Source organism: Musa acuminata, chromosome BXJ3-8 (genome assembly GCF_036884655.1).
Source record: "Musa acuminata AAA Group cultivar baxijiao chromosome BXJ3-8, Cavendish_Baxijiao_AAA, whole genome shotgun sequence".
Lineage (NCBI taxonomy): Eukaryota > Viridiplantae > Streptophyta > Magnoliopsida > Zingiberales > Musaceae > Musa > Musa acuminata.
The window spans coordinates 36,262,866-36,286,529 of record NC_088356.1 but is presented as its reverse complement, the minus strand read 5'-3'; the positions used below and the strand labels follow the sequence as shown (position 1 = coordinate 36,286,529).

The window sequence follows — 23,664 nt, the reverse complement described above, 5'->3', positions numbered from 1 at the left end:
TCTCCTAGACTTGGATCTTCCTCTATATCCATGTGGGTTTCTGCTATAACTTCTTCTACGTCTTTCTTGTTTTTCAGTAACAAATGCACCAGAAGAAGATTCACCCTGTTCTTTCCTTCTGGAATCTTCATTTAGCAAACCGTCTTTAACCATATATATAGTTAGAGTTCCCTCTGACATGGAGTTGCAAATAGTCATCACATACGTTTCCCAACTTTCTGGGAAAGAGCTGAGAAGTAATAATCCTTGTATCTCATCATCTATATTCATTTTCATAGCAACCAACTTGTTTGCAAGACTCTGAAATTGGCTTATGTGTTCAACAATATTACCACCATCTTTACACTTCAAATTTATAAGTCTTTTGAGGAGAGAAATTCTATTTCCTATTGTCTTTTTCGTAAAGAGATTTTCTAATCTTTGCCAAACAACATTAGCTCTGGTTTCATCTGAAATATGCTCATACAAGTTTATATCCATTCATCTTCTAATATAGGCAATGGCTTTTCTATGTTGAACTTCTCATTCTTCATCGTCCATAGTAAAAGGTTTATCTTTAACCTTGATAGGCTTATACAAATCTTTGCAATAGAGTAAATCTTCCATCAGACGCCTCCAGGTGGAATAATTTGATGAATTCAATTTAATCATACCATCTGACTGCTCCATTTCAATCACACAAGAAAAACTAGCACTAAACAACTTGTTGCTCTTATACCACTTGATGAGAAAAAATATGTTAAAGTGGAATATTCTTTTCCCTCTTTGTGTATCAAAATGGGTTCCTCATCAAAATACCAAACTTGATATCCAAATGAAAATATCAACCAGCACAATATAAACAATAGAGCAATTAATCAATCACACAGTAAGGCCAAATCTTTTAACGTGAAAAACCCAATGTGAGAAAAATCACGGGACCGTAGTCTATCTCAAACTTCCACTATCAATAATAATGATAACAGATTTACAGTAAATCTTCTCTAGAATAACTAGAGGATCATAATAACATCAAGAACATAGATCTTGACTTTAGCATATCATCATATATGATGGATCTCCTCAAAAGAAAATTCTAGGTCTCACAAAATGGGTATATCAGGAAAGTACCATAGAGAGGGTAAACTATAGATCAACACCGTTAGGATTGTAGAGTTTGCTGCAAGGATTCTTCATATAAAATTTGGGCCAAAACTAACAATGTTTGGCCACCGATCGTCAAGCAGAAAAACTCATAAATCTAATCTTTCTCTCTCCTTCTCTCTCTCTTTTGCCGTGTGCCACTGCCGTTCACTGCATGTGTTTGCTGCGCACGCTCACTTCTCTCTCTAATTTGCTACCCTCACCTTTTGCCCTTTCTCTCTTAATTATTGATTTGGGCTTATGGCCCAAATTGTCCAAGCCCACATATGGGCTGGACCCAACAGTTAGGAAGCTACCTAAGGCATGGAGGTTGGGAAGCCTGACCACTACTTCCGCCCAAGGCATGAAGATCAGAAAACTCGACCCCATTTGATTAATATGCATCCTTTGATGATATAAGGATCAGGTTGGTAATAGATCACCACTAGTACAATTACAATTGGAGGAGGTGATCGCAGACAAACATGTCAGACGAACTTATTCCAGACTATGCGAGATGCATGATGGACTAGACGTGTCAGACAAACTCATGCTAGGGGAACTAAATACACCTCTAGATCAACAATAGATCAAAGAAGTATGAGCTTGACATATCAGATAAACTAGACGTGCATTTTGGACCCCTTTAGTAAGTGTCTTGAAGCACACCTTGGGGGGGAGGGAGACAAATGATAGGGAGTATGTTATCAACTTATCGTTATCTAACACGTAATAGCCATGTGTACAAGGTGGAGGGAAAAGACGAGGGTCACCCTCTATCCATTTGCCCACATGAGTAAGGGTCAAAAGTAGGAGATTATGGGCTTGCCACCCAACATAGATAAGAGGTTAAGGAGAGATTATTAGATGTGATTAGAGGTTGCCTCCCTATAGAATATTTTATGAAATATTCTGTTTGAAAAAAAGATAGTCTCCAACATAATGAATAGGGACAGAATCGAGATGTGTTATTACATATAAATAATATAAGCATAGCTCATCATCGAATAAATGCACATCTATTTAAACTAGGATAGTTCGAGAAGTGTTATTATGTATCAATAAATTTAAACTTTATTTGCTAACTCATTCATCAGCATTATAGTTCAACCTTTAACTTATATTAGGCTTAGCGAGGTAGGTATTATCAAAAGAATCAAATGATATATTATAAAACCATATAAATTTGAGTAAACAAAGGATCCTATTCGAAATATTGTAAGGAAGCTCTTGCTCTTAAAGAATATTCGTCGACTCGAGGAGGGATTTATAGTTTGTAGATAACTTCGACATCCATCTGCGTTTGAATAACACTCCGGTCTATAAAAATTAGCTAAATCTAATGATATTTTGAATAAGTGATTCACCTTCAACATGTTAATCAATACATTAGTTATTTTGTTGCCTACTATGGACCAATGATTTTCCATATATCCATAGCAAAGTTTAGTCAATCGTATTATCTAAGTTTGTGATTTCGACATGAAACAAAGCCTATCATTTTGGACAGGATCAAAATCTAACCTCATCATACATAAAATAAAGCGTTAAATAATATTTAGACATAAGATCATGTTAGCTCTATACAGACGATCAAAATTTAACGTCATCATATATAAAAATAAAGCTTAGAACAATATTATGTCAATTATTATGTCCGTGTCGAAGTGGATAGAAGCCAGCTAGACGAATAAAAATAGAAATGATTAAAAATAATAGCACCCGAAGTCTACTATATGTAATTCGTTGCATCTTCCATAAGCTTCTCCGGTGAAGGGCTCCGGGACAAAGGCCCATATAGCCAAAGCATCGCCTGAAATCGCAAGTCCTCCTCCATAATTTCCAAGTTTTTGCTTCTAATAATTCCTTCTATTTCTCATTCAAACAAATCATTAACAGAAACATACGGTCACGTTATGTTTTCGATAATAGTCTCTGCGGCAGAAGCAGCCAATTAATCAAACGGAAAGTCTCATGCATGCATGGTTGTCGCCAACAAAAACGTCACCTCTGTTCACTGTGTATCAACAGATCAATGCAAGAACGGAGGTCATGATCAGCTCAATCAGCAGTTGAGCGACCGAAGCTCGGGGGATGCATCTGGCCACATGCTCCGACAAGCTTATCATCCCCACTGGATCCAACTTGCGGCTCTGCAGGACCCGCTCTGATCACATCACCCACATCCCATCCAACTTCTCCAAAGAGGAGAGCAATGACGAAAGCCAAACTCGTCCCTTGAACCTTCCCAGCTTCCCCATGAACCTCCTGAAAAGTGTACACCACATCCGTAAGACGTAAGCCTATATAAGATTTCCCCTCGTATTGTCTCGCCTTGAAGCTTCCTAAGCCATGGAGAGTAGCTGTGTCGAAGAGGCATCGAGCATCGACTCGGAGAAGCGGCTGCAGGCACCACTGCACGCGGCCGTGGCACTGCAGCGACTGGGCAGTGGCGTGAGCTTGGTGATTGACCCGGCACCCGAGGGCGGGATCGAGGCGGAGTCCAGGAAGCTGGCCTCGTACCGGTACAAAGGCGTCGTGCCGCAGCCGAACGGGCGGTGGGGCGCCCAGATCTACGAGAGGCACCAACGGGTGTGGCTCGGCACCTTCGGCGATGAGGCGGACGCGGCGCGCGCTTACGACGTCGCTGCGCAACGGTTCCGCGGTCGCGACGCTGTCACCAACTTCAATCCCCTGTCAGAGTCCGACGACGAGGAGGCCGGCGAGCTCTCCTTCCTCGAGACGCACTCCAAAGCGGAGATCGTGGACATGCTGCGCAAGCACACGTACCGCGACGAGCTCCAGCAGAGCAAGCGAAGCTACGAAGCGGGCGGGTTTGCCGGGAAGCGGACGACGCCGGGCTACCTACGGTCGTCTCGCGTGATCTTGTTCGATAAGTCGGTCACGCCGAGCGACGTCAGCAAGCTGAACAGGCTGGTGATACCAAAGCAGCACGCCGAGAAGCATTTCCCGTTGAAGAGCAGCAGCGGCATGGCCTGCAAGGGAGTGCTGCTCAACGTCGAGGATGCCGGCGGCAAGGTGTGGAGGTTTAGGTACTCGTACTGGAGCAGTAGCCAGAGCTACGTGCTGACCAAAGGCTGGAGCCGGTTCGTGAAGGAGAAGAACCTCAAGGCCAGAGATGTGGTCAGTTTCTGGCGATCCACCGGGCCGGAGAAGCAGCTCTACATCGATTGGAGAACCGAAGCAGTCGCTAGCAATCGCACGATGACGCCGGCTATTAGGCCGCTTCCGGTTGTGAAGCTGTTCGGCGTGAACATATCAGAGTTGCCATCGGTGAGCGGCGGCGACGGGAAGAGAGGAAGAGAAATGGAGTCATCTCCATCACAATAGTTGTTCACGAAGCATTTCATAGAGGCTTTGTAGTGTTCTTCCTTTTTATCTTTTCTTTCATGAAACAAAAAAGAGTACATTAATTGTGCGAGAGAACTTAGAATGGAGAAGTTGAAGGTTACTTCTTCTCGATTAACTTGTTTGTTTCATTCGTTTGTCTATTACTTGCGTGGCATCTCTAATGTCCAGATGCATTGCATTCATATTCCTTGGTCTATTACTTGCACTCAGAAGCAAAATGTTGCTGATATTTTGATCATGAGGATGTAACAAAAATGAATATTTCTGTGTATAATATAGAATGCAGGCAAAAGATTCCTCTTAGTTATAATTATTCTTCCTAAAATGTTCACAAGAATCAAAGAAGAAACATGGAAGGAAAAAATGGTCGGACATAATAGAGTAAGAAAGTATGCAACCTATATGTGGAAAGCACTTATCTGATCACATTTTTGGGTGCCTGTGGCAGTAATTCGTACCAGTACACTTCTACATTTACATTGCAAGTGGAAGTCAATAACAATAAGCATAGTTCTCTTATTTTTAATGTGGACAAGTGAAAGGCATAAGGCAGCACAGTGACGAGTGCTAGCTGCCAAACTAAGCCCTGCTTGAGCTTTCTTTAATTTCATCTTCTCCTTTTTGTGTGTGTTCATCGTCAGAAGAAAACGCACATATCAGTATACTACGGTTGGGTTGTCAAGTGAAGTATCAACGATTTGAAGGCAGGATGTTCTAATTATTCTTAGGATTTGCCTTCTTTAACAGATCATTGTTGTTCTTAGTTACTTAATGGGCAACTGTGGTTGACAGATCTTAGTTCTTGTTCTTCCATGTCTGTGTATTCGATACAATTCGACGTACAAAGAAACGTGGATCACCGAACTCCAATCATGTGCTTTCTGCTAGGGCTAACAGTAGGGGATTATCTCTTGTGGCAGACGTACCAACTTGCATGCGCTGCCAGTAGGGGATTCCCTGTCTTCGTCCTGATCATCTCAAGGGCAACCAGAAATGATGATGGCGCTTGATCTTTTTGAAGACGACAAGCTTGGATTGAACGGATCAGCAACACTTACCAGGGGATTCGCTTAATCTGGACACCAGGCGACTCGGACATGGTGTATTTTGTTGTTTAGCTTGTTGTTGCGGAGACAAAGGTTGGATTCAGATAACACAGAAACATGGCTGGTGTCGTTGCACGTAAGAGGAGAATGTGAAGCTCGAGTAAAATGGTTTGGGTGCTACAGTGACAGCAGACATCGGAAACACATCTGATTGATGTTTCTTTTTGCTGCCACGGATCGACCTAACAATACTACTGGATTGTGGGTCCTTTTGTGCGGTGTCAAACAAAAACCACACTGTAGACTTATCTTGGAGAAGCTGAAGTCGAGTATGTAATGAGTCGGGGGGTTTAAATCGACTCGAATCAAAATTTTAAGGGTCTAATTGATTTTCGATTTAATTCGATAAAATTAAGATAGGTCGGAACGATTTAGACCTATCAAACTAAATAGATTTAAAATCTATTAATTTGATTCGATTAATTGATTTATAAAATTTAAATAATTTAAATTATATATTAAATAAATTGATTCGGTTCAATAATCTTGATCAAATTGAATTAACATGATAAGATTTATGAAATTGAATTGAACAATAGAGTTTTTAGGAGTTTGGAGGTTTTTAGACAGATTTGATTAATTGGTCAAGGGTTTAAGATAGCAAATTCGATCATACTAAATTTTTTTAATTAATTTTTTTATTTGATCTAAATTGATTAACTAAATAGAAGAATAGTACATCAAATCAAAACCATTTATAACTTTTAAAATTAATTTATTAATAAATTGATTCGAATCCAATTGATTATCGATTGATTCGATTCTGATTCGACATGATATTTAGCTGTAGAGAGTAAACTTAAGTGGTTGGTTTTGGTGGAAGGATCTCGTGCATTAGATCATAATGGAAATGGATGGAATTCATACCAATCTCATATCTCCATGGTATAATGAAAGTATTCGTGCTAAACCCTGTCTCCATGGAATAATGAAAGTAAACAGGCCTAAAACGAGCCTTGAAAGGAGACAGACAAAAGTCCAACATGAAGCAAAGGGGTAAAATGTGAAATATAATTGTGTCAAAAAATTATAATTACAGGAGTTATCAAATTATAAATTTAAAATAAAGGCGCATCCAATCGAAACTTAAACACAAAGAACACGTCTGCTAATTAACGGGTCATGGGCCCATTTGGCGGCCCGGTTCATCATCCGGGTGTACTAATGGATGTAAGTGTAGGTGTTAGAAGAATTTGAACACCGGATTTCACGCTCGCGCTCGCCGAAGCAGGAAACACCACGTGACACAGAACTACCACCTAGTGATTGGTGTGTAAATGGGACCCTCCAAGGCTACCAGTATTCCCGAATGGTGGGGTGGGGAAATGAGTAAGTACTGATTTCGAGGAAAGGATCGTTTTTTTTTTGTTTTCGCACCGAGGAACGCACCCACGCGTCTACCATCCCAAAACTTTCCCCTCGCCGAAACCCCGCTTCGGCTCTATTTTAAATCGACCTCCAAAATTTTCACAAGCCCTCCTTCGTCTCCCTCCTTTTGAGAGCCTCCATCGAACACACCGTTTTCTCCTCCGTCCCCTCCCCTAACCATCTCCGACCCGATGGCCGTGCCCCGCAACGCCGCCGCTGCCGACCGCCGCGCCGCGGAGGAAAGCAAGACGACGGCCGAAGCCTCTTCCTCCTCTGCCACCTCCCCCCGAAAGCGCACCAAGTCGCCTGGCGTTCGAGTCATCGGTGGCCGAATCTACGATTCCGAGAACGGCAAGACTTGTCATCAGGTTTCCCGACAATCTTCTTCTTCTTCATGATCCTTTGCATTTTTCTGGATTTGGACGAATCGCGCTTATTTTGCTGTGTGTGATATTCGCAGTGTCGGCAGAAGACGATGGATTTCGCGGCGTCGTGCAAGCAGCTAAGGGGGGACAAGCCTTGCCCTATCAAGTTCTGCCACAAGTGCCTCCTCAACAGGTGCCGCATACACTCGCTAACTCTCACTGCTTTTTGTTTCACATCTTGTTCCGATCCGAGGGTAACGACGGCAGGGGTTTTCGTTGCTTCAGATACGGGGAGAACGCGGAAGAGGCTGCTGTGCTGGAGAATTGGAGTTGCCCCAAATGCCGTGGCGTTTGCAACTGTAGCTTCTGCATGTAATCATTCTTCTTTGGAATAGTCATATGATTTGTTCTATTCTTTCCATCGTAAGGAGATGAAGGAATTGGTTCCTAATTTGATAGGAAGAAGAAGGGCCAGCAACCAACGGGAATTCTCATCCATGCCGCCAAGGCAACTGGGTTCTCTTCGGTGCATGAATTGCTGGATAACAAGGGATCTGATGTGTTAAGTGCTGCAAATGGGCTGAGAAGTTTGAGCGCATGCGTACCTCCTACCTGTACAAAGGTACGACTCTTAGTTCTCTCTTATACACATTTTACATGTCTTTATTGAGCTTATAAGTTAGCATTTATCAAAGGGGTCGGTGGTAGTAGTAAAGATATTAATGAGAAAAATAAATTATGATAAGATTATCATGATCTTCTCAATATTTTGATACTTTATTATAATGATTCTAAATCATAAAAATTATGATAACATGTTACCATGATTCTATCGATAATGAAGATCATAATTTTAACATGATCTCTCGTATTATATAATGATTTAGTGAATATTTTATATTTATTATTGATTAAAAATATTATGTAATTACCATATTTTGTAAACTCTCTTATGTATATAAATTCATACTATTGTCAATAAAAATTTAGCTAGTCATTTCTTCTCATGGTATCAGAGCCATGGTTGCTTCGAGGAGTTTTTTTTTTTTTTTCCTTTGATCCTCTCTGTGCTATTGTTATTTTGTACATCCTTCTTCATCGTAGTTGAAGGTAGCATTGTAATTTCTATTGAATTTTATGCTTTAGTAAGTCTTTCTTTCTTGTAAGTTGCTTTGGATCTTTTTCTTCTTCACTTTTGGACATAGCTAGTAATGCCTCTTCAATTAGTTACTCATCTCATATCATCTCCAACTCCTTTATTTTTGAAAAGACTCTTATCTCTATTAACGTTGTTGTCCAAACTCTTCTCAAACTCACGTCTGCAAAATATATCTCTTAGTATACTCAATTTTATTCTCTTTTAATCAGTTATGATTTTATAGGCTATGTAATTAGTACCATCACTTGTGCTACACAAACGATTAGAGAGAATAATCTTGAAGTTATTAATCCTAAATACACTTTTTGGATCCGTCAAGTTCTTCTTAGAAGTGCTATCATTGCCTCTTTCTCTCCTTATATCAGTCCCTACGTAGCTTCTATCAAATCTTCTTATGAGTATGGTCCAAGCTTGCAATAATGTATGCTAACCAGTCTCGTGGTCGTCTCATACAACTTCGAAAAACTCTCTTCAAACTTTCTAAAGGCACAATGTCTATTTTTGAACTACATGCAGGCCATCAAAACTCAAGTTGATGCACTTGCTATGGTTGATGCACCTCTTGATGATGAAGAGATCATTTTTTATGTATTAAATGGTCTTGGTTCAGATTATAAGATCTCAATTACGATTCGTGCTCACGATAGTTTTATATTTTTTGAAGAACTTCATGATAAACTTTTTCACTATGAAGCTTATCTTAAGCAAAAGTCACCATCTTTTGATGTTGTTTCCATCATTGTCAATTTTGTTAATAAAGCTAATTCTAGTAACAAAGGCAAGATTCACAGCCAGCAAGACAACTGTCCAAACAATCATTTTGGAGGCAACATAATACAACATCACAATAAAAGTGTCAACAAATCCGATTAACAATTCAACAATAAAGTCACTTGTCAAATATGTGACTTGCAAGGCTATGTTGTTAAGAAATATCATCGCTTGCAAATTGTTATTCTATAGATGTTTCAGCCTTCATACTCATTTTATTCTACATATCCTGTTGCACCACCTACTCGATTTTTATTACCATCATCATGTGTTAATTTTGTTGCTCAATCTTTTCAGCCTTTATCAAATTGGTTTATTGATTTTGGGGCTTCTCATTATGTCACATTTGATTTGAATAATCTGTTTTTTTATTCAGATTATGATGGTTTAGATGATATCATGATAGGTGATGATAAAGGTCTCAAAATAACTTATACTTGTTTCAAAAACTTTTCGTTTTTCTTAAAATCCTTTTTAGGTTTTGATGTTCTTTGTGTTTCTGATATGAAGAAGAATCTAATATTTGTCTCTAAATTATGTTCTTCTAATAATGTTTTTATTGAATTCTTACTCTTCATTTGTTGTGAAGAATCTCAACATGGGGGCACATCTCATACAGGGGTTGAATAGAGAGAGTTTATGAGTAGCCAACAATTGAACCATCTAAATCCATCTTATCTTTGCTTTGGCCACCATCAAGGCTCCATTTCAAGAATGTCACAATCGCTTAGGGCATTTTTTTTAAGGTTCTAAATCATATTGTTTGTTCTTGCAATTTACTTTTATCATCATCATCTTGTCATCCCTTTTTGTGTAACTTATACAAATGCAATAAAATGCATAAGCTTTTATTTTCTACATCTTCTTTCATAAGTAATTTGCCTCTTGAACTTATATATTCTAATGTTTGGAGTCGGTCCATCACCAATATAATCTCATGACAGATTTAACTAATATTTTATTTGATCATTTCATTAAGTACATATGGTTATTTCTTATGAAGCAAAAATCTAAAGTATTCATCGTTTTTCAAAGTTCAAACTTATTGTTGAAAAGTTCTTTTAACGATCTATTATTTCATTTTACTCTGATAATGGTGGTGCATTTCAAGAGCTTTATAATTTTTTTAAAACTAATAGAATCTCTCATTTTCTCACTCGTATACATACTCTTGAACATAATGGGACCGCAAAACGTTGTTATCAACACATCGTCCAAATTGGTCTCACACTCTTTACTCATGCTTTCTTACGTTTTTAATTTTGGTCTCATGTATTTGACACATCAACTTATCTTATTAATTGCATGCTCATTTCAGTTCTAAACATAGTTTCACCATTTGAAAAACTATTTGGATCCATTCCTAATTATAGTAAATTATATGTTTCTAGGTGTTTATATTATCCATGATTAAAGTTGTACACCCACAACAAATTGGTAGCTCGATCAAAACCATGTTTTTTTCTTGGATATTCTATTAATTAAAGTGTTTTTAAATGTTTTGATCCATTAACAAAAAGAATTTTCATTTCTCATCATGTTGATTTTATGGAATTTATTTTTTCTTATAATTCATTTCTTTTTTTTTACCTAGACTAACTTCCAATAACTTTGTTGATTTGATTCCCCAAATTCATAAGTCACCTTATATTATCATTCTCATTCAAGTTGAAATATGAAACCCATCCACCAATCCAAATACTGTATCCACTTAGATCCTACCAGGTCTTTTCTCAATGGTGCATGATGAATAATAGGTTATCTCATCCATCCAACTGTCTCATGAGAGTGTCATGCAACAAGAGAATTTATAACAAGGTTTGGTTTTACTATCCTTACTTTAAATTTTTCTCGTTCAATATGTCCTAGAGATGTCATTGACCTTATACCAATTCATTCGATGGTTACTAGATCCAAAAATCATATCTTTAAATTAAATAAATATTTTTTTATTTTCATAAAATAATCCCAAAATTTATTTCTGAGCTTTTTATTGTTAACCAAGCCTTAAAATTCTCGAATGGCGAGTAGCAATGTCTAAAGAATATAATGCTTTATTATGAAATGATATATGAGACTTAGTCCTATCTCATCCAAATCAAAATCTTGTAGGGTGCAAATAGATTTTTCATATCAAATGAAATCCCGATGGGTTCATCAATAAGTATAAAGAGATTTGTTGCAAAGAGATTTTATCAATGTCCAGGCCTTGAGTACCCCGATGCATTTACTCCAGTTGTGAAGCCAACAATAATTCGTATTATTTTATATCTTTCTTTGTTTAACAATTGGAGACTTCAATAGTTGAACGTGAATAATACATTTCTTCATGGTCATATTTTCAAGGATGTATTTATGAGACAATCTCCAAGCTTTATTTATCATAATCTTCCTCAACATGTCTGTAAGTTATGCAAGTTTCTTTATGGTCTTAAATAAGCCTCTCGTGCTTCGTATCATGAACTTTGAATATATCTACTCTTAGTTAGATTTTATAAATTTCAATGTGATAATTTGTTATTCATTTATTCTCCTGAAGGTATAATCATGTTTTTACTAATTTATGTGAATGACTTAATTATTATTGATAATAAACCAATACTAATTAATTAGTTTATTTAGTAGTTTGGAAATAAGTTTTCTACTGAAGATCTTGGGTCCTTTAGCTATTTTCTTGGTGTTTAAGTAATCCACATAGCAAATGATCTATTTTTTTTTAACAAAAGTGTATTCATGATTTTCTTGATCACACCAAAATGATTGAAGCCAATACTATTGCTACACAACTCTCTATAAATATTTCTCTTACTCTATCTGATAGTGCTAACAAAAGTGTATTCATGATTTTCTTGATCACACCAAAATGATTGAAGCCAATACTATTGCTACACAAATCTCTATAAATATTTCTCTTACCCTATCTGATAGTGCTAATCTCAATGACACCACTGAGTATCGATAAATTGTTGGTAGTCTATAGTATTTGGCATTTACTCATTTGGATATTGTATATGCAGTGAATAAATTATCTCAATTTATATATAGGCCTACTTCTAATCATTGGATAGCTATTAAATGTCTTCTTTGATACTTAAAAAGGCATTATTGATTATGACTTATTTTTCCAAAAGGACTCTCCTTTATTGTTTTATGTATTTTCGGATATCAATTGAGTAGGTAATAAAGATGACAGGACTTTTACCAATGCTTATATCGTATTTCTTGGTCATAATCTAATCTCTTGGAATTCCAAGAAACAACATTCTATTGTAAGATCTTCTACGGAGGCTGAATATCGAGTAGTTGTTTATATAATTGTTGAACTTTGTTGGATTTAATCATTGCCATATGAATTATTTATCATAATTTTTGATCCTCGATCTATATATTTTGATAATATTGGTGTTACATATTTATGTATTAATCTTGTATTTCACTCTCGAATAAGCACATGACTATTAGCTTTTACTTTGTTTGTGACAAAATTCAAAATGGTGAGCTATGTATCTCTCATGCCTCATCTTTTGATCAACTTACAAATGTTCTTACCAAGTCCTTGTTTCGTTAGCAATTCCTTCTACATCGATCCAAGATCGATGTCTCCGATGGGAGCGCCATCTTACAGGGGCATATTAGGAAAGACATTATTAAGAAAAATAAATTATGATAAGATTATCATGATCTTCACAATATTTTGATACTATGTTACCATGATTCTAAATCATAGAAATTATGATAGTATATTATCATGATTCTATCAATAATGAAAATCATGATCTCAACATGATCTCCCACATTATGAAATGATTTAGTGAATATTTTATATTTATTATTGATCATGAAAATTATGTAATTATCATATTTTGTAATATCTCTTATTGTATATAAATTCATATTCACTATCAATAAAAATTCAGCTAGTCATTTCTTCTCAGGTGACTCCCAAAAGAAGTCGAGATAAGGAAAAAGACCATGATGAGCAGAAGGATGTACGGTGTTCTAGCATTGATGACGAGAAAGATGAAGTACCTGCACAAAAGCAAAAGAAAAGAAGACTGAAGAAGCTGAGAAGTTTGAATGAGAGTGATGGTGGGAATGTTATTGAGCTCTGCAATGGAAATGCAAGACTGAAGAATGCAAAAGCACGAACAAAGGGTGCAAAGAAAGTATCTGCAATATCCAGCAAAATAGGGATGCAGCTAAACAATGATGAGCATGTCCCTAATAATTGTGGTGATAATGAACATGAGGATTTGCAACATGTGGTAATGCTTTTTAAGCAATTACATGATGACATGAATAATTGTATTAACAAAGATGAGATCAAAGTATCTGACAAAGGAAAAAAGAACAATGTCCACAATAAAACACTGTGCAAAGGACAAAGGTTCCAGAAACATGGTATTAAAAACTCAAATAGTGATGAAGCAGAAGTCTTAGTTGACATGCCAAACAAGAATGTCAAAGCCAAACTGCCACCAAAAAAGCACAAGTCCAGGAAACCTGGTGCCAAAGTCCCCTTTGAACATGATAACATATCAATAGTTGTTCCTCAGGGCTTACCATTAATAAAGGTTTCAGGGTATGACTGGGCAGCTGAGGATGTTGGAGCAGCTTTGCAGTTTCTGGAATTTTGCAATGCATTTTCAGAGGTATGATGTCAGATAGCTCAATATTATTACAATGTACTGTTATGTTGAATGAGGAAGGGATGCAAGTGTTTGTAGTGTCTGCATTATGTGCCTTCGGTTGCTCATTGTGTCCTTGCGCTGACATGGCTCATTTGCAGATTATGAGTCTTTTTGTAGTGGATATAGTGTGATTCTAGTGGAGTTGCTCATTTGCAGAACAAAGATAAAGGCCCTTTTGTTAGTGGACCAAGTCTTGCTTTTTAAGCTTTTAAATACTGGTTTTCTGGAAGTCTTGATCATTGTAATTATAGTATGTTGATTGCATATTATGTCATGTAATTTAGTGGTTAAGAAAATAATGTTTATGAAGGATGCTTTCAATTTGTTTGTATGAAACATGGACATGACACAATATGAATATGGTAATATGTGAAATCTTGAAAAGATAAGATATGATATAATATGTGTAGGGTAAAAGACATTTTTTTAATTATGTACTATTTATATGTCAAAGCTTCACTTTCTGAGCTAATTTGGCAAGGGAATCATTTTTGCTTACAGAGGAAAATTCAGCATGGTCTAGAACATAAACTGAAGTTTAGCATTCTGTTAGTTAGGAATTCTGGCAGAAATCTACACTTTAAATTTGAGTTTTTCTTCCCATTCCATTTGACAGTTTCTCCTTTTTCCTTGGAGAAGTGGCTAGAAGACTCTCTCCAAGGGGATGCACATGCTAAAAGGCTTACTGCTGAAATCCTTTGTGATCATGTACTCTACTTTGTGCGATCTGTAACTAAGTTCATGATGTGGCAGGAAAAAATCTATGTCCAGAGATAAGTGTCTTGAGAAAGTAATTTGGAATCTAGAATTGTTAGTTTTGCTTCCATATTCATTGTCACTAGGTGCCATGTCTTGATGTTGGTACTGAATGTTCCCTTATCTGATATTCTGGTTAAGAGTGCTCCAGATATGAGTCACATTATATGAAAAACTTGAGAACTTTTGAAAAGAAGAAAATGAAAATGCATGAAATAAAGACAAGATGATTGCAAATTATAAGCTTTCAGGTAATCATGGGCTTTATCTAGAGCTAGAATCTTCATTATGAGAAGTGTAATAGTTATGTAACAAAAAAACTAATTGACATAGAAGGCAGATTTGATATAAAAAAAGTATTAGATGGGCATTTTATTATTTGACTAATTGCAGAGAGATGATTTAGTGAAATCCTCTGTTGCCACCATATGACATGTCCCTTATAATAATATCAGTTCATATTGCAAATGCAAGTGTCAATTTTGGTTTGTCAGATTAGGTGGTTTAATAAGATTCATTTTGAAGTTTTACCTTAATTTTGTTTGCTTGTCATCTCATATTATCCTTTTTGCTGCCATATCTCAATCCTTGCCTTTGTATGTCATCTTATGGAAGGCCAATGAAATGTAGTTTGCATACTTTTGTTAGTTCAATATAGGAGTTTGAAATCAACTTGTGAATTAATTGATAGATCCAAACTATAATTTTTTTAGATCTTTGAGAAGTGTTTTAAACTTTTATAAGTTGTTTTGTGAAGTGCACAGTAAGATAATCATGAATCCATGATTTAAAAGAAAACAAGAAGATCTCAAAGCTGAATCACATATGGTCTAACCATACCCTTTTCTTTTCTTTTGTTTGTCTGGAAGCTGGGTCTTTGTGTGATAGAAGCATATAAACTGAGTTCGATAACAGGATGCATATTTGATTACCCCAAACTTCAGATCTTTGTTTCTTGCAAGCATAAAAGTTGGTAATTGTGCTGTGTTTTATTCATGTTATGTCAAAATGCCACAAGAAATGTTCTCATTATCATATCACTTCATTATAAGAAAAAGCAAAATGATAAATTACATCCAAGTACTAAAAGAACCAAGAAAACCACAAAATTGGAGTCAATGTGTTTGGAAGTGAAAGTAAATAACATTAAAGAAACATAGATTCACTTATTCTTCATGTTCAATGTAAATTTATTAGGAGAAACTTTAGGGATGGTTCAGTTTAGGAGACTCCTAGAAATATTAGGTTTGAGGTGTGTCAATATATGTAGTCTTACCCTTTAAGTAGATTTTTTTTTTAACATTGGTAGAACCTCATCAGAAAGGAGTAACCCTAACTGTGATATCAAAGCTCAACCTATTATTAAGGGAAACTAAGTTCAAGTTGCCATATCTGAGGATCTTATTTTGATCTTTCAAAGTTTCTCCTTGCAATGTTGGCAACAAATTAAAGTGCTCTGTCCTCTTATAATTGGTTAGTTTGCATCTTATACTTCTGCTACTCATCATACCAAATTGATTTCCTTGTATTTAATTTATATATGTATTTTTGGTTCAAATTAAATATATTCTCATCTTAAGGACACTTGAAGACCATTTTGGTTGCTGAATTCTTTTTTTAATGAGCTTGCCATTCTTTTTAGGTCCTTGATATAAAGAAAGGAGAACCCGAATGTGTTCTCAGAGAATTAGCAAGAGGGCGTGTTGGTCGTCGAGGAGTGTATTCTTCGATCCTTCAGTTCCATATCAAATTACTGTCATTTATTCAAAAGGACTTGGGTGACGGGTACCATCCTTTTATGCATAAGATTTTGTGTTGCTTTTACTTTTATTTGGTATTCAGCCCAGTAAACTGTTTAATTATTTTGATCTGGTAGGTCTATCTCATACTCAACTAGTGGAGAAAAATGGTTGCAGTCTCTTGTTGACTGCCTAAATGAATCTGACTGTGCCTTAGAGATTCCTTCAAAGTGCTTGAACAAAGGTCCTCTGACACATAATAGTTTGGATCTATCAGAGAAGCTCAGATTGCTGAATCTTCTTTGTGATAGGACTCTTGGAACTGAGTGAGTGACATGATATCTTTTTGGTTATTATATTCCAATTTAATTACTTACTCAGACTGTCACCGATTACCCCTTTCCAGAGAAGTGAGGAACTGGATTGATGAAGAAAATAAAAAGTACATTGAAAGAAACAAGGAGTTGAAAGAAACAATCATTGCTGCTAAAAGAAAGGTTTGGAGTCCCAAAAGTTTGTTGATGGTTTGTCGTGCTAGTTCTTGAACTAATAGATTTTGTGCAGGGAAAGGATCTAAAGAAAAAGCTTAAGGATGATGTGGCAAAAGCTATGCTTTTTTTGAGAGAAGGACCACCTCTCTCTGTTGCTGAACATGAGAATCTTGTCTCACAAATAAGTGCTGAAACAGAGAAAGCTCATGCAGAGATGCTAGAGATAATGGAGCTATTGCCAAAGAGTAAGTTTTAGATTGGATGCTACTGATCCTTTCAGTCTGCAATGTCTCTCTGGTCTTGCTTTATGGCATATTGATATTGATTGTATGATTCACAATTAAGATTGGGTTGTTTCTTCATCAGTTATTATGACTGGTGCTCTACATCTGTTCAGTAATCATCCTAACTAGTTTTACCCATACTGTATGAGATGAACCTTGTTTCCCAGCTTGCATTTGCATTGTAATGAAGTAAACTGTATCTTAGCAAAGCCCCTGATTAGATGACTTTGAGCTTGATGTATCTTAACAATGATGTTTCACATGTGTGGCTTTCCTTGAATGATTTCTTGTTTCTGGTTATTATTGTTTGTAATAGTTAGATATTCTCATTGAATGTACATTCACTATGGCCACACAGGTTCATGGTCAACTTTTCCTTGTTTCTTTGTTACCACATGTGCCATGAGATGCATCAATCATTCTCTTCCTCCATTTACCCTTAGCTATATTGACCTTGTTGGGATATTTGACAACACCAATGATTGTTATTAATGAACTTATGTTTGAAGCATTGATATGAATAACAAAATTCTAAATAGAGTCTCATCACTCAAACACTTTTCATAATGCTTGATATATCATCTATCACTCTTCACTGGAGTGAGTGAAGCACTAATTTCTCCGTTACCCATTATCTGTAAACTCAGATTTCTATAAATCAACCAGGATTTTTCTCCGTTACCCATAATTTGTCTCAAATTGACTAAATTCAGGTGATTTTATAGTGGCTTTAGTAAAAAAAATGAAATAACTTGTTTTTCACATTTTCAAGAGCATATTTGAGTTGCCTGCAATAGATGATGTGAATGAACATTAGACTTGATGTCTACTGTGTGCGCCTGTCCAGGTTCACCTTTAAAGTGCAAAACACAGCAAATTCACTAGCTTAAGGTACTGTTATCATGATGTGCTTTATATGGTATACCATATGATTGCACTGTTTGTTGATGTCTGGAGCCAGTACAGTATACTTTGTTATTCTTATTTGATCAAGTTCTTTGATGACTGGGACTGACAATTTAGAGGCAAAGGTCTAATTTATCAAATAATTTTTGTTGTTTATCTGTACTGCTTCTTTCTCCCTTTTTACTTTAATCTTCACAATGAGATCTGTATATCTGTATATCAAATAACTTTAATCTTCACAATGTGAAATCATCATTATGGTAGAGATTTCTAACTAGAACTATTTTTTCTGTGCTGCTGTGAACATATTCATTTTTCTCTTCATGAGTACAGATTCAGATAACATGAGATGTGATGCTGTTCGAACTCAACCTGTATTTTTGGAAGGAAAAGGATATGTGTATTGGAAACTTGCGGGCTGTTGCAATAATCCAAAAATCATCCTTCAAGGTTTATCTTCTCGGAAGTGTTATGCTTTCTTCTGTTTTATCACTGCATAACTGAGTATCAGTAGATAGCCCTTACTTTTTGCAGATATTGGGAGCTGGGACTCTGTGATACTTGAGGATAAGTGGTTTGCATATGATGAAAAGGAAGAAAAAGCAGTTGATAGACATATATCATCTGTCCGGTATGAAATTCTATTCTTGAACTAATTCCTAGTTTCTTTAAACTCTCTTGGTTATTAGGACAAGCTTACTTTTCAAGGGAGATAATTATTGAACTTTAAATAGTGTATCTCCTGTCCCATAATCAATAGAAAAGAAGGGTCTGAAGGAGATATTCGATACGTGGGCTTCACCATAAGACGAATGCCGGTAGAATGACTTTTGTTCAAGTCAGCCAGCTAACCATCATCTTTCTCTCCCGATCCCTCTTTTCCTGATGATGGAAATGACTCCATCAGAGGTGATGATCCAAATTGTGTGAGAATGTCTGCCTAGTACATGCCACATGATAGTTTGCAATCCTCATATTTCTACTAGATATTTTCTTTTTCTAGAACCTCCAATCACTTATGACTTGGCTATAAAAATTGATTCATTTTTTATCTTGATGAACTAGATGTGCTAGGAAGTTCATATCAGTGACCTGACTCTGTCAAATTTAACTTTTGTTATTAGGCAGTTTTCAAATGGTTTCACAAATTTCTAAACATGCCCAGTGTCGCAACACATTTAAGCTTTATAGAGCATATATGTGGATTTTCTTCAGTGAGTACTAATAACTTTGGTCTGATTCTTCTGAAAACACTTGCGGTGTTGCCTTTCTAGGCCCCTTGATGATCTCAATAGCCAGTTGGACTTTGCACTAGCTGTTTGCATTTTTGTGCTATCTTTATTTACCTTCTTTGCCATTCATATACAGGATAAATATTTTAGCCTCTTTGATTTAATTTTAAAGTCACTAGTGTGGATAATTAGTAATATACAATATTGTCAGGAACCTGAGCCGAAGAATTCATGGGAGGTTTGTGAAACAAGAATCCCACTTTGGACATGGTGTCGGCTGTGACTCCGGTGAGGAATTAACATCTTCAAATTGCTCTGCTTAAGGTACTACAAGTGTCATTTTTTTTCCAGATTAACATACAGCTGGCCATTATTTTGATACTTGAAGCTTGTTTGAGCTATTTTCCCCTGAAAATGAATCATCTGCATTCTCTTGTAATTAAAGTGCATAAATAATGCCTTTACAAGTCATAATGTCTTATTCTCAATAGAATTGCATGGTACTTCTAATTGATTGAAAGGAACTATATGAGATAAATAGTCCTATGTTCATAAAAAGCATGGTCTCAGCTGTTCTTTTGTGACAGTTCATATGAAACACAGTCAGGCATGTGAAATCAAAGTTAGATGTTAGACTGAAGCTTGCAATGCAACAAGCAAAACGAGTTCATCAAAGCTAAAGAACATCTTTCCCATTAAAAATATGCTTTTATTTGCTCGCCAATGTTGATAGTAATTGTTACTGTTTTGGATTAACTAGCTAAAGATTAACTTGTGCTGTTAATTCTGATCAGATGAGCCTCGAATTGGGAACTCAGCAAGGAGCAAGAGATGCAGCAAGTTTTGGATTTTTTTTACTGTTGGATAATTGCTTCGAGTGACCTGTTGCAATACGAGCAGAAACGGGGTCCTGTAGAGGCTGGTCAATCTGATATCTGGATCTCAGTCAGTGCCCTAAGAGGCTGTAGTGACTGATAGATGGTCTTCTCATTATGACCATCTCAAAGTTATCGCCGCTGATGATAATTGCTGCATTAAGTGCCTCAACAATGCTTATATTGGCTAATATAAAGTTATATATATATATATATATACACCTTAAATTGTGTTCCGCTATTAGAACAGTACTGTTATTACTACCAATCATATAACGTTATCATCTGATAATAAATTGCAGCAGTTAGTTGATCTGATTCTAGGGAAAATTAATTTAAAAGATAGATGCGTAAAGAAATTGTTATTATTATATTTTTGTAAATAATAAATGATAAAAGCGAGTGATATTTAGATGTGATCGACATGAATTTAATATGCCATTGTTAGATCAGTGTTGAATTTGGTACACAATTAACTAATGATTAAAGAATGTTTAGAGAAATTATTGCATAATAGTTCTTTTTCTATAAAGATGATGTGATGTAACGTATTGAGTACTTTACATTCTTCATGTAATTGAAAAATTATGAATGATTGATATAATTAAAAAAATTTAATCATAAGTGTTTTTTTTAATTATCCATTCGGTGTTTTATTGAAGTATTTTTCAGTAAAAAGAGACTAGTGTTACCACCAACAAAGAAGACACGGCAATTTTTCAATATAAAATAAATCCCAAGAATTTGATATCGAAGGATTTAGCGCCGTAAACCTAACGTTTCCAAAATATTCTGATTCTGGGCGTGCACCAAGTGGAGGAGATGCGGGCAGATGTCATCGTTACATTCCGTTGTATGAAGCATGTCAGTTGGAATATTCGGCAGGTATCTGTTGGGTCCAAGCCCGTTTCGTGCTTCGTGCGTGCAGCGAGCGGCGTGCAGAGAAAAGAGGAGAGAGAAAGATTATGTTTCTTTCTACTTGACGATCGGTGGTCAAACATTGTCAGTTTTAATCCAAATTTTATGTGAAAAATTTTTATAGTAAATTCTATAATCCTAACGGTAGTGATCTATAGTTTATCCTCTCTAAGATACTTTCTGCTATATCTACTATGTGACACCTAAAATTCTCTGACGAATATGTTATTTTTGAGCCAAGATCTATGATATTGATGTTATTGTGATCCTCTAGTTATTCTAGAGAAGACCTATTGTAAATCTGTTATCATTACTATTGATAGTGGAAGTTTGAGGTGGACTACGGTCCCGTGGTTTTTCCCATATTGGGTTTTCCACGTTAAAAGATTTGATCTCACTGTGTGATTGATTTTTTACTCTATTGTTTATGCTGTACTGGTTGATATTTACATTTGGATATCAAGTTGATATTTTGATGAGGAACCCATTTTAATACACAAAGAGGGAAAAGAATATTCCGCTTTAACAGGTTTTTTTCCCAACAAGTGGTATGCAACAGATTGTTTGGTGCTAGTTTTTCTTGTGTGATTGAAATGGAGCGGTCATATGGTATGATTAAATTGAACTCATCAAATTATTCCACTTGGAAGCGTCTGATGGAAGATTTGCTCTATTGCAAAGATTTGTATAAGCCTATTAAGGTTAAAGATAAACTTTCTACTATGGACGATGAAGAATGAGAAGTTCAATATAGAAAAGCTATTGCCTATATTAGAAGATGGATTGATATAAACTTGCATGAGCATATTTCTGATGAAACCAAAGCTGATGTTGTTTAGCAAAGGTTAGAAAACCTCTTTGCGAAAAAGACAGTAGGAAATAAAATTTCTCTCCTTAGAAGGCTTGTAAATTTGAAGTATAAAGATTGTGGTAACATTGTTGAGCACATAAGCCTATTTCAGAGTCTTGCAAACAAGTTGGTTGCTAAGAAAATGAATATAAATGATGAGATGCAAGGATTATTACTTCTCAGCTCTTTACCAGAAAGTTGGGAAACGTATGTGATGACTATTTGCAACTCCACGCCAGAGGGAACTCTAACTATAGATATGGTTAAAGACAGTTTGCTAAATGAAGATGCCAGAAGGAAAGAACAGGGTGAATCTTCTTCTGGGGCATTTGTTACTGAAAAACAAGAAAGACATGGAAGAAGTCATAGCAGAAATCCATATGGATATAGAGGAAGATCCAAGTCTAGAAGAGATATCAAATGTTTTCACTGTAACAGGCTAGGTCACATGAAGGAAAAATAGTGTAGGTTTTGGAAGCGAGAACAGAATGAAATGAAGAAAAATAAGAAAGAGACTAGTACAGTTGCTGCTGAAGGTAATATCACTATTGTTTGTGATGAAGGTTATGTTAGTCTTGTAGCTCAGGACAGTAATTTGATAATTGGCTCTGGTGCTTCATTTCATGTTACTTGTCATGGTGATTTCTTTAGATTTTACACTGCTGGTGATTTTGGTAATATCAGAATGGGAAACAGTGGTACATCTAAGATTGTGGGTATTGGAGATATTTGCTTGGAGACTCGTATATAGAGCAAATTGATACTCAAATATGTAAGACATATTCTAGATATTCGTCTTAACTTGATATCTACAAAGAGACTTGATGATAAGGGCTTTGCACAATATTTTGGTGAAAGCAAATGGAAACCCACTAAAAGTTCTTTGATTGTGGCAAGAGGAAAGAAACTTAACTCTTTTTATATCATGGAAGCTAAGTTACACAAAGGAGAGATTAATGCAATTCAAAAAGGTGAAAGTATAGATCTTTGGCATAAGAGGCTTGAACATATCAGCGAGAAGGGACTTCAAACTCTTGTTAGAAAGCAGTTCTTACCAGAGTTGTAAAGTACATCTCTTAAATCTTGTGATCATTGCTTAGTTGGAAAAACACATAGAGTTGCATTTCATATATATCCATCATTTAGAAGATCAGATGTTATTGATTTAGTTCGATGTTTGTACTATGCAAACTAGAACTCTTGGAGGTGCTCTTTATTTTATTACTTTTATTGATGACCATTCTAGAAAAGTGTGGGATTTTGCTTTGAAATCTAAAGACCAAGTACTCGATGTTTTCAAGGAGTTTCATGTCAGTGTTGAAAGAGAAACTAGTAGAAAACTAAAGTGTATTCAATCAGATAATGGTGACGAGTATAATGGGTCCTTTTGAGAATTATTATAGGTTCCATGATATCAGGCTTGAGAAAACGGTTCCTAAAACTTCTCAACAGAACGATGTGGCAGAAAGGATGAACAGAACCATTGAAGAAAGGATTAGGTGTATGCTTTCCCACGCCAAGTTACCAAAATCATTTTGGGGGAGGCTATGAGAACTACAGTTGATCTGATAAATCTTTCTCCATCAGGTCCTCTGAAAGGTGATGTTCCAGAGAGAGTATGGAGAGGAAAAGATATATCTTATAATCACTTAAAAGTCT

General features: G+C 36.1%; 2 protein-coding genes across 4 annotated transcripts; both read left to right on the top strand.

Moving 5' to 3' along the window:
• Positions 1-3,216: 3,216 nt before the first annotated feature.
• On the top strand, positions 3,217-4,661 carry LOC103994906 (AP2/ERF and B3 domain-containing transcription repressor RAV2-like). Its single transcript, XM_009415368.3, has one exon. The coding sequence runs from the start codon at positions 3,475-3,477 to the stop codon at positions 4,471-4,473; it is 999 nt and encodes a 332-aa protein (XP_009413643.1). The 5' UTR covers positions 3,217-3,474; the 3' UTR covers positions 4,474-4,661.
• Positions 4,662-7,076: 2,415 nt separating this feature from the next.
• Positions 7,077-20,353, top strand: LOC135645415 (uncharacterized). 3 transcript variants are annotated; one of them, XM_065163757.1, is made up of 13 exons: positions 7,077-7,336; positions 7,429-7,526; positions 7,619-7,705; positions 7,793-7,955; positions 13,199-13,915; positions 16,353-16,495; positions 16,587-16,775; positions 16,856-16,946; positions 17,014-17,185; positions 18,470-18,580; positions 18,665-18,761; positions 19,574-19,686; positions 20,157-20,353. In XM_065163757.1, the coding sequence occupies exons 1-12, from the start codon at positions 7,160-7,162 to the stop codon at positions 19,683-19,685; spliced, it is 2,157 nt and encodes a 718-aa protein (XP_065019829.1). In that variant the 5' UTR covers positions 7,077-7,159; the 3' UTR covers position 19,686; positions 20,157-20,353. The 3 variants fall into 3 exon arrangements, with proteins under 3 accessions (XP_065019829.1, XP_065019828.1, XP_065019830.1); XM_065163756.1 differs by having other exon boundaries at positions 18,464-18,580; XM_065163758.1 differs by lacking the exons at positions 19,574-19,686; positions 20,157-20,353 and adding an exon at positions 18,891-19,021 and having other exon boundaries at positions 7,085-7,336; positions 18,464-18,580.
• The last annotated feature ends 3,311 nt before the right edge of the window (positions 20,354-23,664 follow it).

What these genes read in the sequence shown, in the direction of transcription:
- LOC103994906 (XM_009415368.3), top strand. Translation starts at nt 3,475, where the DNA reads ATGGAGAGTAGCTGTGTCGAAGAGGCATCGAGCATCGACTCGGAGAAG.
- LOC135645415 (XM_065163756.1), top strand. Translation starts at nt 7,160, where the DNA reads ATGGCCGTGCCCCGCAACGCCGCCGCTGCCGACCGCCGCGCCGCGGAG. An exon ending in TTTGCAATGCATTTTCAGAG is followed by an intron (nt 13,916 to 16,352) that starts GTATGATGTCAG and finishes CATTCTTTTTAG; the next exon opens with GTCCTTGATATAAAGAAAGG. An exon ending in CAAAAGGACTTGGGTGACGG is followed by an intron (nt 16,496 to 16,586) that starts GTACCATCCTTT and finishes TTGATCTGGTAG; the next exon opens with GTCTATCTCATACTCAACTA.